This window comes from Rhinolophus hipposideros (genome assembly GCF_964194185.1).
Source record: "Rhinolophus hipposideros genome assembly, chromosome: 7".
Lineage (NCBI taxonomy): Eukaryota > Metazoa > Chordata > Mammalia > Chiroptera > Rhinolophidae > Rhinolophus > Rhinolophus hipposideros.
The window spans coordinates 10,761,515-10,779,054 of NC_138053.1; the positions used below are offsets into that span (position 1 = coordinate 10,761,515).

The 17,540-nt window shown below is 47.5% G+C and overlaps 1 protein-coding gene and 1 long non-coding RNA gene across 3 annotated transcripts in view; one reads left to right on the forward strand and one right to left on the reverse strand.

The window, feature by feature from the left end:
• The window catches only part of MYH16 (myosin heavy chain 16), a gene marked incomplete at both ends in the record, with an annotated part of 50,238 nt that extends 47,143 nt beyond the window's left edge, over positions 1–3,095 (reverse strand). The window contains 2 exons of the mRNA XM_081053633.1: positions 359–502; positions 2,886–3,095. Coding sequence (XP_080909759.1) covers positions 359–502; positions 2,886–3,095 — 354 coding nt within the window. The remainder of the gene's footprint in view (positions 1–358; positions 503–2,885) is intronic.
• Positions 1–17,540, forward strand: part of LOC308499806 — a 120,627-nt gene that overhangs the window by 58,687 nt on the left and 44,400 nt on the right. The window lies entirely within an intron of this gene.

Below are 17,540 nucleotides of genomic sequence, written 5' to 3' on the forward strand. Positions count from 1 at the left end.
TCAATGAATGGATGGACAGATGGATGGATGGACAGGGAGGGACTTCTAATCAAGCCATAGGAAATCACTAGGAGGAAAATGTTTCAATTGTAGAGTTCGCAGGGCAGGTTGGGGAGGAGGATTTCTGGGTGACAGCTTCAGCAAATGTATCAGATGCCTGTGGAAATGTTGCATCCCTGAGATGTCAAAGGCTTGGAGTGGGAGTTCTAACATGTCAAAGACATGATTCCGGTGCCCTTCCTTGTCATAACGTGCACTGGTTGCTGGGGAAGGGAGAGTAGCTGCCCCCTCCCGTCAGGAGGAGGGCAGAAGGTCTGCAGCGCCCTGTCCCCCGTCCCCGCCCCACCCCGGCACTCACATAGATCCTCATGTGGGTGTAGCGCTGGCGCAGATTGTCCAGGACACTGGCCTCATTCAAGAAGGTCATGTCCGCCATGTCGCTGGCCTGGTAGAATTTGGGTGGGTTCATCTGCTGGATATCATCCTTCTTCATGGTGACAGTCTGGGAAGAGATGGCAAGACAGAGTAGCATATGAATTAGGAAACAGCCGCATCTGGCACAGGTGGCCACACACAATCTGGAGTCCTGGAAGGAGCTGGAATCAGGTATCCAGTGGGCTCACTTCCTGGTCCAGCATGTCCCATTGTGAGACTTGGGATGCCGAGGGACTTCTGAGGCCATATGACCTCTAATCGCTTCCCCTCTGAAGTAGGGGTGACAACAGCACCCATGGCTGGTTTCGGGGAGAATAATATGAACTTAAGTGGGGCCATGGAAAAATTCCTTGTGAGCTATGAAGTTTCCTCCCTACATTCAGAGCACCTCTGGCCCACGCTTCTCTTCCCAACAAGTCTGTGCTGGTAGCTGATCAGAGCTTTCTCACTGATCCCAGGGACACTGTACAGAGATGTGACTATTGGTTCTCTGCCTTGGGAATTAGTGGTGGTTTCTAAACAGCAATGAGTGTTTTCACTAAAAAAATAAAAAATAAAATAAAATTCCTCTTCTCCCACCAAACCACCTTGAAGGATAAAATTGAAAGCAAGCAAACAAACAAGACAAAGAAAAAGACAATAATGTGTATTAGGCAGAAGATGTAGCAGGGTGAAAACAGTACAGTATTAAGAGTCCAGAGCTCCTGTGTACAGCAGGCAAATCCTGTCCTCCCTCTGCATCCCAATTTTTCATCTGTGAATGTGAATTAGCACCAACTCATCTTCTGGGACCAAAGCTCAAGATGTGTGATCCAGAAAACAAATATCTTTGAGCTGCCTGTAGCCTGAGATGGGAGGCTTGAACACATACTGGGATTTTTGGGACTTTCAGTAATTTATGAGTCCAACAGGCAGATAATTTGAAGCCTTGACAGTTCTGGAAAATCCACCCAGTAATGGTCACCACACCCCTAGTAAATCAAGCTGGGTTTTATTCAGAGTCCATTTCTCTGGGCTTCGCCCATAAGCTAGCACTTGTCTCTCAGGTCCAGTAGAGGAATGGAGGCCTTTGCCCTTATCTGAGGAGCCAAGTGAGTCAGGCTTCTCTGTCCCCAACCTGGCTGGATGGTGTGTCTGTTGCAGATGCCCATGGCAGTTCATTTTTGTCCTTAAATTGCATCCAAACGGGGCCTCTAGGGCTCCACCCTCGTCCATGATTCTTTGCAACACTGTAATGCTCCACTCTTCTGAAAAGTATGTTTCCCCTGAGAATTCAGCTTGACTTTCGTGTTCAAACTCACCTTACACCAACTACGGCCTCATCTCTCTCCTGCCAGTTCCCTTGCAGTATGCGGGGTTATGCAAAGTAAAGCTCAGCTGGTGGAAGTCCTGATCATGGAAGGTCTCTGACTTCTCTTATTCATGAAATTAGCCAGGATTGACCTCACATTCCTCCTTTGCAGCCCGTCACGGACAGATGGCATGGTGATGTAGAGGGGGCATGTGTGTTTGAGCCAGACCCAGCCAGGTTCGAATCCAAGTTCATCATTGTGATTATGGGCAAGTTACCTAAATCTCCTGATCCTACTGCAAAACAGGGTCAGTAAGTCCTACTCCTACTACATGAGATTATTGAAAGCATTGAATAAAATGTCCATCCAGTGCCTCACCAGGAGTCTGTGACAGGATAGGGGTTTAAGAAACCAAAATTTCTACCCACTCTCTCAAGTCATTCCTCACAGTCAGATAGTGTGGACTAGCAGAGAGAGTGGTGTGCTGGTAAACCATCTGTATGGAGTAGAAAAAAATGCCTGATTTGTGCCATTTGTCAATTCCTGTGGTGTAAATACTTCCACCATGGCTGACATCAAGCTGCCAGGGGTTTAACAACTGGCTGCAAAGCTCCCGAGGGTTTAGTATGTGTCCTCACAAGCCAGGACAAGCCAGCCCAGCACACCACTGCCATGCAGCAAGGGGCTCCAGACCCACCATCAGTTCCTTATGCATCTGAAGAGCTCACCCAGGTTTGCCAGAGTATTCCGGGCCTCGTCTCATTCCTCGTGCCATCATGGGCACCTAGTGCAACTGCTGATGGGTGGGTTGCTCATTCTCATTCTTAGAAAATAGATTCCACAGGAGAGCTGCTTGGGACTTTAAAGATGAGTAACTCTCATGATAATCTCTTACATACATGTACTATTTGAGAGCATGCAAAGTACTTTCACATGTCTTATCACGTTGGAATCTCTATTGTGAGAAACCCAAAGCTTGGAGAGGGGAAGTGTCTTTCTCAGGGCCACACAGCTTGACTGTCATTGAACTTGAACCCAGCACACAGGACTCAGAGGCATCTGCTCTTTCTGCCTCTTGAGCAGAAGCATGGACAGCAGAGCCTGGGTGTCGGCTACTCCCAAAGCTCAGTTTCCTCCTGGAGATTATTCCCCACTCACCTGGTTGGTGACTGTCTTTACGGTGACTTGGTCTCCCTGTTCAGACTGGATCTCCCCAGCGATAAAGCCCTCCTTCTCATCTTTGACCCAGCAAGACCTCTTGATGTCATAGGGCTTGTTCATGGCTTCGATCCTCTCCTTTTCAGGAGGTGCCAGGAAGGGCATGGGGTCCACATCATCCCCACATTCGCCTTTATACCCACCAGGCATTGTGGCTGGGCTGAGGGAGGCGCAGGAAGGAGCACGAGGCGAGAACCAGGACTTCCCTGGGTGCTGTAGGGGAAAGCAAGAACAGTTTGCCAGGACTGATGTGTGGGCTGGGGCAAATGTCCCAGGAGAGGCAGGGGGTTGCTTCTCCCACGTCACTTTGGATGTCTTGATGCCATTAGGCCTTAATAACCTAGAATAAGACAAGGCCACCCTAGGGTCAAGCCTGAGCCTCTTGGTTTCCAAACCCAGACAATTTCACCAAACCACCAGGAAGGAAGAGAACTGGGGACTCATGGGAGCAAAGAAAGAAGTCAGGGGCATCCCCGTTTATTTTGGGAGTGGGAGTGAATATCTTCTTGAAGGTTTGGGAGGGTGTTATTCTGAGTCTCTTTCCTAGCAGTGCTGTTCTTGAGTCCAAGAGTCCAGTCTCCACCTTTAAATAAGCCAGCTGGAGATGCAGGGTCTCCATACCGTGCTCCTGGGCCCCCGCTGCATGAGCTGTCCTCTGGAGAGCTCCAGCTTTTCCTGAGAGGGGCCCTGGTGTTTCCAAAAGAGGCCGAGCCAGGACAGGCATGCTGTTGGAGGCAAGGCCCGACACTTTCTTCTCGTCTTATCACCCTGTGGCGTTTGGCTTAGAGAGTTCTGGCTGGACCCAACCCCAGAGGTGGTCCATTTCATATAAATTACAAATTGGAGGAAGATAGTGGGGGTCCTGTGCCATCTGGTGGTATCTGGAGTCCCATTGGACAAAATGTTTTAACTTCAGGTAATAAAGTACATAGAGTCACCAAGGAAACAAATGACATTAAAATATAATTAACAAAATATTAAGCATGTATGACATGGTAATACATGTGCTTCTTTACGAACACATCAAATAACACAGCCTAACTGTGGGATTAATAACCACTGTTTTGAAGCAACAGTGAGAATTAAGAATCTTTTGAGCTCTCTGCCATGATTGTAATATGATACAAAAATATCGGTACTTCCATTGCTGACCAAGTCACAGTTACTGCAAATACGACTGTGATTTGTTGCCTATGTTAAAAGAGGAGGAAATGGTATATTTCAGTGGAAGGCAGTGAAAATCACGAAGGGATTGTTCTCCCACTAAAGATCCTGGAGTCCAGGGTAGGGACCTTGCCTACCCCCTCCTGAGTCCTGTCACTGAGGAGCACTAGACTGGGAGTCCCTGGTTTCTGCCCATAGCTTGGAGCAGTCTTCATTCAGCATCCAGGAGACTTGCGTCTCACTCAGCTCTGCCGCAAGTCACCTTGGCAGCTCAGTGGCCTCGTTGGGCCTCCCCCATGCCCTTTATGGAAGATAGGGTTGCTCAACATAAACTGCCTGTTGTTGCTGCCAGCTCAGTTGCATTGTCTTTTTGCTGTCTCATTTCCCTGGTTCTGTTGAACATAGATGGAAGTCACCAGGGAAATGAGACCAAAACCTTCACAAGAAGAAAGTGCAAGTGTTGGCTAGGTCAGATTAAAATGCGTTAGTCTTGTCATTAAAACAGAACAACTGCTTGGGAGGGCTGAGTTCCTTTTTAATTGTTCTAACTGGGGAGGAAGAGCCAGAAATTCTCCTTTGCTTATTCCACTCAGGCTGCTTGTATTTTTTTAATGGTGGTTTTGCTGTGAACCACAAGCTAAGGTGTCATTGCTATTGTTCTGGCCTGGTGGCCTGGGGACACAGATCCCTGGGACCAGGCACTGTCCCAAGTGCTGTACCGGCCTCTGACACCAGCTCCCACCCCTCTCAGTGGCTACCAGCCTCCTTCTCAGTTATGACCCCGATGCAAAAGTCTGCTGCATCCAAATACTCCTGTACCCTCAGAAAACAGCTCTTTCCAGGCATCCTTGATAACCAAGACACATTTAAAAAAAAATCACAAACCACAAAACATATAAAAAATTCAGCTCCTGAAATGCAAAAGCTAAAAGAGCCCCCAGGTGGAAGAGATACATTACAAAGTACGGGAAATGCAGGGCGGCATTGAACCCAGCATGAATCCAGCACCCCCTCCATCCCCTGGTGGAAGGTGGGTGGGGCAGTGAAGTGGGGCTGATCTGGGTTTGAATCCCAGCTGCTCCTGTCTCACTGTGGAATGGAGTCCTGCAAGTCGAGGTCCCTTGGAACACTGAATGAAATGCCCGCTCTGCAGCCCCTGGGTGTTCAAGAAATGCTCATCCCCTGTTCCCCCTTGCCCATCTCTCATCATTGCATCTACTTTCCTCAGGTGGCTCCTCCACAAACCCCCTCCCCAGTTCCCATCATCCCCAGCATCCCCTATGGTACCCACCTGAGACCACACTGGGAGAGACTGGGTGCGCAGCAGAGCTGGCCATTCCCTTTTATACCTGCCCAACAGGTCTGAGCCAGCAAAGTCTTAAAAAAGAAAACAGCCCCTCAGGGCTCCAGTGGCTCAGCTGGCCTTGCCATCCCGGGCCTGACTGGATGCTCCTGGGTCCCTTAGGGGGGATCAGTGAATGCTCTAATGCTAGGACATTTGCCTTCCTCCCATGGCCCTTGGGGGAAACTGATGACCTCAGCCCAAGGGTGCAGGTTGTGGGCAGAAATAGAACAGCTGGCTAATGAGTTTTCCTCTTAACGTTGTCAACTGCACTCACGGAGAGGCTGACTCTCAAGGAGGAAGATCTGGGTTGATGCACCCAAAACAAAGTCTTTGGCATGGGTGAGCCCTGATAGCCAATTGGTTGATGACTGTGTCCCTTTTACGTGCTCAGGATGGAAGGCCATCGTGAGCTGAGACTTCACTCATCTAACCACCGCCATGGGTCCCCTCCAGCCCACCGTGGCCAGCAGAGGCCATATGGCACCATGGTGAGTGCCAGCTCTGAGTTCTACAGCCAGCTTTGACTTCAGAATGCTTCTCATGCATTTTGGGGCCTTCAGCAAGTCCTTGCCATCTCTGGGCTTGCCTTTCTTATCTGTAAAACGGGATAAATGGACTCTCAGGGTGCTTCGTGCCCTTCTCAAGCTCGGAGATGGCCTCTGGGTCTAGAGGGAGAACTGACTGGGGGACTTTCTTCCTGGCATCTGCCATCACTCCTATCTCCACCCCTAATTCACTTTTTTTAAATTGAGAAAATAGTAACATGATATAAAATTAACCATTTTAAGCAACTAAGTCAGTGGCATTTAGCATATTCACATTGTTGTGCAACTACCACCTCTATCTAATTTTAAAACATTTCATCTGTCCAAAGGGAAACTTAGAACCTATTAAACAGTTTATCCCCCAGCCCCTGGCAACCAACAATACGCTTTCTGTCTCTATGGTTTTACCTATTCTAGGTATGTCGTATGAATGGAATCATACAATGTATGACCTTTTGTGTCTGGCTTTTTCCATTTGGTATAATGTTTCCAAAGTTCATCCATGTTGTAGCATATATCAGTACTTAATTCCTTTTTATGGCTGAATAACATTATCTATCTATCTATCTATCTATCTATCTATCTATCTATCATCTATCTATCTATCATCTATCTATCTAAATTTATTTATCCATTCGTCCATTGATGAACATTTGGGTTGTTCCCACATTTTGACTGTTGTGAATAGTACTGCTATGGATATAAGTGTACATGTATTTGTCAGAGCACCCATTTTTTGATTCTTTTGGACATTTACCTAGATATTTACCTAGGAATAGAATTGTTGGATTATTTGGTAATTCTGTGCTTAGTTTTTGAGAAACCACCAAACTGTTTTTCAAAGCGGTTTTACATTCCCACCAGCAATTCACAATTCCAGTTTCTCCATATCCTCACCACTTGCTATTTTTCATTTTTAAAACTGTGGCCATCCTGGTGGGTATGAAGTGGTATCGCATTGTGGTTTTGATTTACATTTCCCTAATGACTGATGATGTTGAGTATTTTTCAGTGCTTGTTGGCCATTTGCATATCTTTGGGAAAATGTCTATTCAAGTCCTTTTCCCATTTTTAATTGGGTTGTTTATCTTTCTATTGTTGAGCTTTAAGTTTTTTATATATCTTAGATACTTGACCCTTATCAAATATATGATTTGCAAATATTTTCTCCCATTCTGTAGGCTTTTTCAGTTTCTTGATAATGTCCATCGATGCACAAAAGTTAATTTTAATGAAGTCCAATTTATTTGTGTTTTTCTTTTGTCAGTTGTGCTTTTGGTGTCATATTTAAGAAGCCACTGTCAAATTCAAGGTCATTAAGATTTGCCCCTGTGTTTTCTTCTAAGAGTTGTATGGCTTTAGCTTCTATATTTAGGTCGTTGAGGACTCAATTCACTCGTAAAGGAAAAAGGAACCCACTTGAGCACAGAGCTGATTTCCTTTTTTGTCTCTCTGGGTTTGGCCCTGGGAAGCAGCTACTTTAAACCCAAAGAAAATTTGACTTAGCATATGTTAATGTTTTCTAGATGCTTTCTATTACCATCTGATCCCTACAGCATGTTATTGTATTGTGACAACTGGAATGGCAATGGAAGATCTCATAAAACAAGCAATTATGACATTGACCATTATTAGCACTTGTTCTACCTGAATAGTTCTCGCCTGGGGAGGAGGCTTGCTTCTCCCATCTGGGCCTCTGTGTCCTCAAAGGGAAAATAAGATTTTGGCTGAGATGCCTCCAAGCGTAGCTGTTGTCAAATCTGAGGTGCCATTCTCTCCAGCCTGCTGCTCCCCAAATTCTGACCACCTGATAGGGGGTTGTTTTTAATTTTTCTAGCAGCAGAACTTCTCGTGGACACAAGTCTGGGTTGTAAACAGATACAAGTGGAGCTTCTCAAGGTAGAGCAGGAGAGAGAGCCCTTGAAGATGGTGTTCAGATACCCAGGAGAGGCTGTGGGAAGAGTCCTCTCCTGGCAGCTGAGGCTGGAGTCCATCCTTGAAATGCCCCACCCAAAGCCTGGGTCTTGGGGTGCTCTGGCTTACTCTCACATGATCTAATCTCTGGTTAATGACAGCAGGGCCAGTGAGAAGAAACAGGACCCTGATCCACCGTGATTCTGGGAGGAGATACTCACCAGCAGCAAGTTTTCCATCTAGGCCCCAGCAGGAAAGAGCCTACTCCAATGGGGTCACTGCCTAGGTTTAATGGGGCAGGGTTAAGGGAAACCAACAGGGGAGGGTGAGGCACCCCCAGCCCCGACCCCCACAGAGGCGACAGGAAAGCCACCACACCCTGGATAGGGCTGTGGGGAAAGTGTGGCCATCAGGGGGATGGCATAGCCCAACCAGACCCAGCCGGGCTGGCGGCTTGCTTGCCTCTTCTGCCTGCTTGCTCATCTCCTCCCCACATCTGTGGCCACAACTGACCAGCAGCCACAGAAGAGGGATCTGGGGAGGCAGCTAGTGGAGCTCAGCCTACTGGGACATATGACAGGGTGGTCACTGGAGCAACTGTTGGATATCCAGTACCATGGGAAACCTGGGTTTCCCATGGTTTGAGCCTCTCATAAGGGAGTTTTTAATAGTCAGTGTTCCAGAAAGTTCCATTTCAGTAAGTGTACTTGGTCTGAGGAAGGCCCTCCAAGTAACTGTCAGGTGACTATTACTTCCCAAGAGTAGGTGGGCACATGCAATGTTCTCTGCTTTTAAAAATACAGTAAGAATCACACTGGACTGTGAATCAACTGGCTCATAAAGATATTGGGGGAAGTTTAGTGATGTCTTTCTATAGACAGCAAGCTGACTTAAATCCCCTAGTGGGGAAAAATTCCCTGGAGTCATGGGTTGGTGTTGGTGCAAAAAATAAAAACAAAGGGCTCCCATGTCCGTTAACTCATTTTGATCCTTTCAAGAACCTGGGCGGGTGGGTGGAACAGATGGGTAATAACCTGCTTTTAGCAGATGAGAAGACACAGGCTCAGAAGGGGGAAGCAACTTGCCCAAAGACACACAGCAAGTCAGCATCTGAGACATGGCTTCATTTTTCTTTCTAGCACTTATCACTATCCAAAAATGCATTATAGATCTACTAGATGATTTCTGGGCTCTTTTCCTCATAGAATGTAAGCATGGTGAGGATAGGGGCTTGGTATATTCTCTTTACTGGGAGGCAGCAGAGTATGGTGGTCAAGAACTCAGACTCTGAAACCAGATTCTCTGGATTTGCCCTTTATTTTTTAGCTCTGTGACCTGTCCGTGCCTCAATTTTCTTGTCTGTAAAATGGGAACAATGTAGTACTTACCCAATAGGCTTCTTAGGAAATTTACATGAGTTCACATATGTAAAGTTCCTGGCATCTATTAGATGATCAATAAATATTTGTTGAATAAATGAGAGCCAGAACTGCATGGTGGGAGCAATGACTCCAAGCAAAGTACTCTGTTCGGGTGGTAGGATATGGGAGTTATTTTCTGTGTCTACATCCAGAAACCCCTGGGCTTGGCATGCACAGAGGGCTGGGCCCTGCCTCTAAACAGCTGGCTTAGGGAATAGGCCCCTAGCCCTATGTGTCAATCTCTGCTGGCCCCTCCCCCTTTCCATCCCTTTCCCCAGTTCCTTGAACTCTATGCCAAATTCCTTGCTAGACTCTAGTAAAGATACAGTTAACTCGACACTTTCTCTGCCTTCAAGGACTTTGCAGTGTTGCCTCTTCGACTCCGGTGAGGAAACACTGTGCTGAGCGCTATAATGGGAGATGTACTGGGGAGGGCAGAGGAGATACGGGAGGTAAAGGTGGAGGGTGGGGCCACAATCAATCCTGTGCCCTCTGTTCCTCCCACCAGCCTGAGGAGCCCCACACTCCGTGCCCTTGGACAGCCCTCCAGTGCCAGGAGCTCATCTGGAACTGAGTTCTTAGTCAAGCTATGTTGAAGTACATCAGATCCCTGTCCAGATCCAGGGCCAGGAAGCCAAAGCTACAGGTTTCTTGCTGCGTGCCATGCCTGGGGCTCCGACCAGTTGCTCCTGGAAGGAGTTACTCTGGACCAGCTCTGGAAGGTCCATAGGGCAGGCCTTTCCCAGCCTATGAGAGTCCTGCTATTGGACGCTCATTTGCTCCATACTTTCCCAGGAACCAACAGGAGCAGGCCCTGCACGAGGTCCTACTGCTTATGAGGTTGGTCGGGATGGTGGGGAGTATGTGTGTGGGGCGTGGGCTTCTTGCTCTGCTTAAAATGAGAAGTGTGGCCTGGTCCAACTGGATACTAAGTGTTGGCTTCTAGAACATTCTTAGAATGCAGAAACCTCCCAAGTGGAAAAAATGCCATGGTTTTGAGTCTCAGTTCTGAGTTTGGGCAAGTCACTTAACCTCCATGAGCCTCATTTTTTTTTTTTTTTTTTTGCTGCTATACAATGGTAATAATAATAATACTAACAACAACTAACCTCACAGAACTGATGAAGTAATCAAGTGGGATTATGGACCTGAAAATATTTTTAAAAATTTGTTGCTAATCACCATCAACTAATGATGTTGAATACCGTTTCACATGCTTGTTTGCCACCCACATATCCTCTTTGGTGAGATGTCCGTTCAGATCTTTTCGCCTATTTTTTTATCATCAGGTAGTTTGTTTTCTTATTATTACATTTTGAGAATTCTTTATATATTCTAGATACAAGTCTATTGTTGGATATGTGCTTTGTAAATATTTTCTCTTAGTCTGTGGCTTGTCTTGAAACTGCTTTTAAGTGGCAATACGCTGCTTACATGTTAAGGGTCTCCCGAATGACTCAGAATTTCCAAAAATTTCCATTTTCATCCACTTATGCTTCTCTCCTGAGCTGCTTCTCTGGAGCGTTTTGGGCTCCTCTGAGCAAGGTCAAGGGTAGGAGCCATGAGTTCTGATAACTTGGCTCAGGGCTGGTGGAGGGAGGGAAAGGAACAGAATCGGAATATGCTTACGCGGCCTTGGTTCCTCAGCTGGTTTCTGCAGGGTTATGTCCTCAGCAGCCTGTCCCCTGGCACCCCTCCCCCCATGGGAACATCTCATTGCCGCCTCTCTGACCATCCCAGCTCCACATTCCACACAGTTTGGATGCGTAGGTTATTGTTAGGCTGCTGGGGCAGGGACAGCCTGGACCCAAGCCTCGAGGGCATTCAGGTTCTGGAAACCTCTTATCTGGAGAAGGGCAGCTGAGGCAAGCCTGAGGCTTCTGGTCTCTCCCATGTGCCTGTCACAGCTCCTCACCAGGCACTGCCCACCCCAGGCTCCCACCTCAGCTTCTTAGGGGACATTTTTAGAAGCCCAAAGACTTCTAAAGGCTTCCTTCCTCCCAACCTCTCTCCTTTCTGTCCCTTCTTCCTTCAGGCAGCTCTGAGCTGGCTTTCCATAGAAGGGAGCAGAAGAGGAAACATTCTGCAGGAAACTGTTATTGGGGTGGTCCAACAAATTGTGAGAATGAAAAGTTGGAAACAACCTAAATGTCCATCCATAGGAGATTAGTTAATAAAGTGAAATAAATAAAGTTAGAGGTACATGGATATTTTTAAACTAACAATGTAAATTCATATTTGTTGGCACAGAGCAAGGCTCACTGTATACTGTTGGGTTTTTTTAAAAAAAGGTTATAGAACAGCTTGAGCCCATTTTTGCAAAATGGCACCTGTGTGAACAGATGTACCAAGAGCTAAACTGAAAGGACGTTCAGCCAGGTCATCATACCCATTAGTTCTGGGTGGTGGGATTTCAGGTGACTTTTTTGTTAAACCCTTACATTTGTCAGTGTTGGCTGAAGTTCTTTTCAATGATAAAAACGATTTTTAAAATCTGAAACTATTTTTTAGGGAAAAAGTAAAGAAATGTCAGTTTGATGTATCTCAAGACGCTCCCTTCGGTTTTTTGCTCTAGGGTGGTGGTTGGAGGGTCCCTTCCTGATGTGTTCCAGAAGCTGCATTCCCAGCTGTTGTTTGCCACCTTGGAGAAAGGGGGATCAGTGCCCTCCCAAGAGGATTGTGGGATGAAGCTTTGGCAGATGGAAGAAAGTTCACAGTGTGCTCCTTGAAGACCAAACATGGACACCGAGCCTGAGCTCAAAAATAACCCCTTGCCCCAGAGATCCTTGGAATTTTGCAGGGTCATTGCAGAAAGGGGAGAGCCCCAGCAGGCCACTGCCCGAAGCTTTCTCACAGGCTCTGAAACGGAAGGGGAGGCCTAGGACATGCTTCTCTGAACACAATGCTCTGGAAGTGGGGCAGAAAACCTGGGACCTGGATGAGGGATTCCCTAAACTCAGTCCAGCTTGAAAAGTCTTTGATTCCAAGCCAACTGGAGATTTCCTCATTAATCATGGCTTCTATGGGATCCCAGAAATATAGCAGTCAAGGATGCCGAAAATCTATTTCCCCGGCTGCATTTCTTTCTTTTTCATACTGCATTTAAACTTATGTGTCAGTTTGATATTGTTTTGCACTGAAGTGCTGTTTTTATTTTATCTTGAAAATAGCTAAAAATCTTTCCAACTTTCATTCCCCCTGCCCAGCATCATGCTTCTTGATCAAGAAATATATTTTTTAAAACTTTTATTTATTTTAAGCGTATTTTTCCAGGACCCATCAGCTCCAAGTCAAGTAGTTGTTTCAATCTAGTTGTGGAGGGCGCAGCTCACAGTGGCCCATGTGGGGATCAAATCGGCAACTGTGTTGTAGAAGAGGACCGTGCTCTAACCAACTGAGCTAACCAGCCACCCAAGAAATATTTATTCTTATTTTAACAAAGGAGAGAGTCTCTTTACTTTCTGTGACTATCCCAAGGTCAAATAAAGCCCGATGTTTGAAGAGCTCAGGTGGATTCAAACTCCAGCTCACCTACGTAATCTCCTATTCATTCATCCATGCGTCCACCATCCATCCCTTCATCATCCATCATCTACTCATCCATCAGTCCATCCATCTATCCATTGGTCCAGCATGTATTTACAGCATTCTCTCTGGGGCCAGGAGTCTGGCTGGGGTGAACTTGGTCTTATTCTTGTGCACTCTGTGAGGACAGCCTGTCCCCCCATGGAGCCATCGCAGGGAGTGGGAGCATTCTACTGGACACTCAGTGCTGTCTTTGAATACCCACCTCACTTCCTTACCTCGGAGGGTAATATAATAGCATCTATTTTACCAGGTTGTTACATACAAAAAGGCCGTATGTAGTTATTAGACCCTAGGTGTTCAAGCGATGAGAGCTGTGAGTTCTAAGCTCCTTGGCAGCAAGGACCCTGTCTGGTTCAGTGCTGTACCTCGCAGAGCCAGCACAGAGTGGGTGCCCAGGAGCTGCTCCTGGATGGAGCCTTGTCCATGGCCCAGCTCCTGAGGAAACATGGCATCAGGAGAAAGCCACACATGACCGTGGACTCTGGCTGCGATTTGTGCTTCTGCTATGCAGAGGCCCCAGTTAGGAGAAAATTCTGTAGACTGCCTTCACACCTCCAGAAAAGAAAGCACTTAGGACAATTAGGTGCGTAAAAAGCCTCGGAGTGATGGTGCTGAACCAGCCCATAAAACAGAACACACTTTTAGGGAAAAACTACTGTATTGAGGGATTCAGGTTCTGATTTTACCAGAAAGCCCATAGACCTCAACAATAATCAGCCTTCGGTTTCCTTTGCTATCTTCCCACCCCAACGTTTTCCTTAATATTCCCTTTTCTCATCATTTCTTGGTTCTGGACCAAAGACTAAAATTAGCTCCGTAGGGGTCAGCATCTGGGAAGCTAAAGAGCTCCTAGGCCCTGGGACTTTCTGACCCCTGTGTGCACACATACACAGACACACACATGCACACACAGAGACACGCAGACACAGATGACACACAGAGATGACATGCACACACACAGACATACACACACCCAGAAACACACATGCACACAAAGAGACATGCCTTCACACACAGATACACACACAGACACACAGACACACACAGACACACACAGACACAGACACACATGCACATACACAGACATGCCTTCACACACAGATACACATACAGACACACAGACACGGACACACATGCACATACACAGACCTCCAGGCACACACGGACACACAGAGATCACACACACGCATGCACACTCACACATGCAGAGGCCAAGGATGTTGACAGCTGCGTTTGTCAGGAGCCAGTGGATTCCCAAAGACTGACGTCAGTCACAAAACCTTCCCTGAATCCCCTGAGGACTTGTGATATCAACTCTCCAATTCTGGGGTTCTTTTTCTCTTAATCTTTTAATATTAATAATATAAAGAATGAGCTTTTATAAATCACCAGTCAGGTACCAAGTTGGGGGGATGGTGGGAGTAGTTGGCTGGGGGTGTGAGCAACAAGGGGGTGCATAGACTGTAAAGGATTTAAAAACAATAATGAAAACGGCACAGAAATCAGTCTGCTTTTGTTACTGCCCAGCGCTGGCCATTAACAATGTCCGTGATAAATACTCCTCCCTGCCAGGCCGCTCCCCACACCCTGTGCCTTGTACTTGGAATGCCACTTAAATAACAGTGCTAATGATACTACAGAAACTCGGAGAACGCGTTTTTGTTTTCCAGAAAGAAATCAGAAGGAAGGGAATTCTGACACAGGCTACAACGTGGGTGAACCTTGAGGACATTATGCTGAGTGAAATAAGCAAAACACAAAAGGACAAATCCTGTATGATTCCACTTATATGAGGTACAAAGGCCCTGAGGCCAGCCAGCAGGGGCCTGATGTGTTTGAGGGGCAGTGAGGAAGCTGGGGTGGTGGGAGCAGGAGAATGGCAGGAATGAGGTCAGAAGGAACAGGATGGGGGCCACGGCAGAGCATGAAGGGCCTCAGAGGCGATTGTGGGATGTTGGGGAGCATTGTTTGAGCAACAAAGTGGTATAACCTGATTTAAATGTTGAAAAGATCCCTCCAGCTGTGTGGTGGAAAAGTCTGACGGGACATAGGCCAAAGCAAGGACAGCTGGGGTGAGGTGAGAGGGACACTGTGGGGCCTGGGTCACAGGTGGAGATGGAGAGGGGCGGGTTGTCTCAAATGCTATGGGCAGAACAGCGAGGCCTGAGGCAATCCCTCTGACAGCCTTGGATTCTGTGGGGTCAGGCCCCCATAAGTCTTCCTGACCCCCCTCTTCTGATACCACCATTCACAAGTCACTTCAGCTTGAAACCACAGCATCGGTTTATGAGTCTTTGTCATTGTCACCCACCACTGCCTCCCATGTCACCGAGACCTGCCCCGCTCTGAACCTACTGGCCTTTGCTGCCTCCCCACCTGAATTTCTTTTTTTTCTTTTTCAAGTCAAGTTGTTGTCCTTTCAATCTTAGTTGTGGAGGGTGCCATTCAGCTTCAAGTTGCTGTCCTTTCAGTCTTAGTTGTGGTGGGCACAGCTCAGCTCCAGGTCCAGTTGCCGTTTCTAGTTGCAGGGGGCGCAGCCCACCATCTCTTACAGGAGTCCAACCGACAACCTTGTGGTTGAAAGGACCTGCTCCAACCAACTGAGCCATCCGGGAGCTCAGCAGCAGCTCAGCTCAAGGTGCCGTGTTCAATCTTAGTTGCAGGGGGCGGAGCCCACCATCCCTTGCGGTACTTCAGGAATTGAACTGGCAACCTTGTGGTTGAGAGCCCACTGGCCCATGTGGGAGTCGAACTGGCAGCCTTTGGAATTAGGAACATGGAGCTCTAACTGCCTGAGCCACCGGGCCGGCCCCCCACCTGAATTTCTTGCTTCTCCCACTCGGAGCTCTGCTTCTCCACACCTCTCACCTGTAGAATGTCCTGGAGTCAGGCCCTCTTGTCACACTCTCGCTGGCTGACACCAGTGCAGGCTGCCTCCTATGCGCTCCCTCTCCTTCCAGCCCTGCCCGGGAAAGAATCCCCGTCTTACTTCCCCGAGGCTAGCCAAAATATCCCGAAACCACATACTCAGAAGGATTGTTGGTTTTGTTAGGTGTGATGGTGGTATTTTGGTTTCAGTTTTTAAAGTCTACGTTTATGGGTGAAATGATAGGATGTCTGAGATTTCCTTTAAAACACACTAACAAAAATCAGGAAATACTACAAAATGAAAAAGGCCAGGGGAAAAGAAAGAAGATGGTGTTGGTGATGGTTGGACCTGGGTGACAGGTACTTGATTCCTTGGTACTGTTCTATTTTTAGGGATTTGGAACTTTCTATTATAAAAAAAGTAGAAGCAATGCAAATAGGAGAACACCCCTGCTGAAGCCTTCAGGGCTCCCTGCTGCCCTCGGGACAAAGGCCAAACACTGTCAGAGAGTGAGGAACAAGGTGGGTGCTGCTCACTAACACCGCTTGAATTCCGGGTTTAGGATGATAACAAAGGCAAACAGAATTGTAGTCAGTTTTATCATTGGTTTAAAACTCCCTACAGATAGTGCAATCCCTCACTGCCTGGACCAGGGTGGACTGTGTCGTGCGGGGGACCCTGCTCGCTGTGCCATTTGTCATGCGGGGCGGCCTGCAAGGTCTCAGCTCCCGCTCCCCACACAAGAACACAGGATATGGTGAGGCCAAAAAGGAACCCACGGAGCCATAGGTGGGGGAGTCACACCACTGTAGTAGTCTTGCTGGCGGCTGTGTTGGAGACACAGGAAGCAGGAGCCACACTATCTGCAATCTGCCGTCCACTTCTCTGCAATCTGCAACCCGCACTCTGCCGTGCGAACTGCAGTCTGCACTTGCCAGCCACCATCTTCTTGCTAGCCCCCATTTTCTGCTAGCATAGCCACAGCAGTTATATTAGTGGCCAATGGCTCACTGGTTATAGCTGACGGCCAACTAGCCACAGCTGATGGCCATCCAATCACAGTTGATGGCCATTTACTACCTGAGCCAGCACATTTCCACGTGAGGCTGAGAGCCTGGAAACTGCACTGCTGGTTCTGTCCCCACAACGGCTCCCACTGACTCCTCCTTCGTATACCACCTCATCTTTGCTCTGGCACTTGATCCCATTGTCCCTCCAGCAATCTGAACAGCCTTTGTTCCCAGGGGAACCATGCAGTGCCTTTTCCTATGCTGTTCCATCTGCCTGAAGCATCTTTCTCACAATTTTTCACCAGCTAACTCCTGCTTTTTCCTGAGGACTTGGCTTCTGTATCATTTCCTCCAGGAAGCCCTCCCTGACCACACATGCCTTGTGTCATCCCAATTACTGTCCTGCTCCCACTCTGCTGGGAGGGCCCATCTCTGCTCCTGAAGGCAACATGGGGACAAGGTCATCTTGTTCACTCTTGCATGTCAGGGCCTGGCACACAGGAAGGACTCAATAAATATTTGTTGAATAAATACATGAAATTTTGTTCTTATTTCCATTTCAACATGGAGCAGACCCATTCTCACCACCACCCAACTGTCTTGCCAGCCTTGAGAATAAACATTTGTTAACTGTTCAACAGCAGCTTTAAGCCTAACACTCCAGTTTCAGGATGAAGCCCCTCAATCTAGCCAGATCCCAGAGGTCTTAAACACCCAGAATACCCTTCCCTGGATGGAG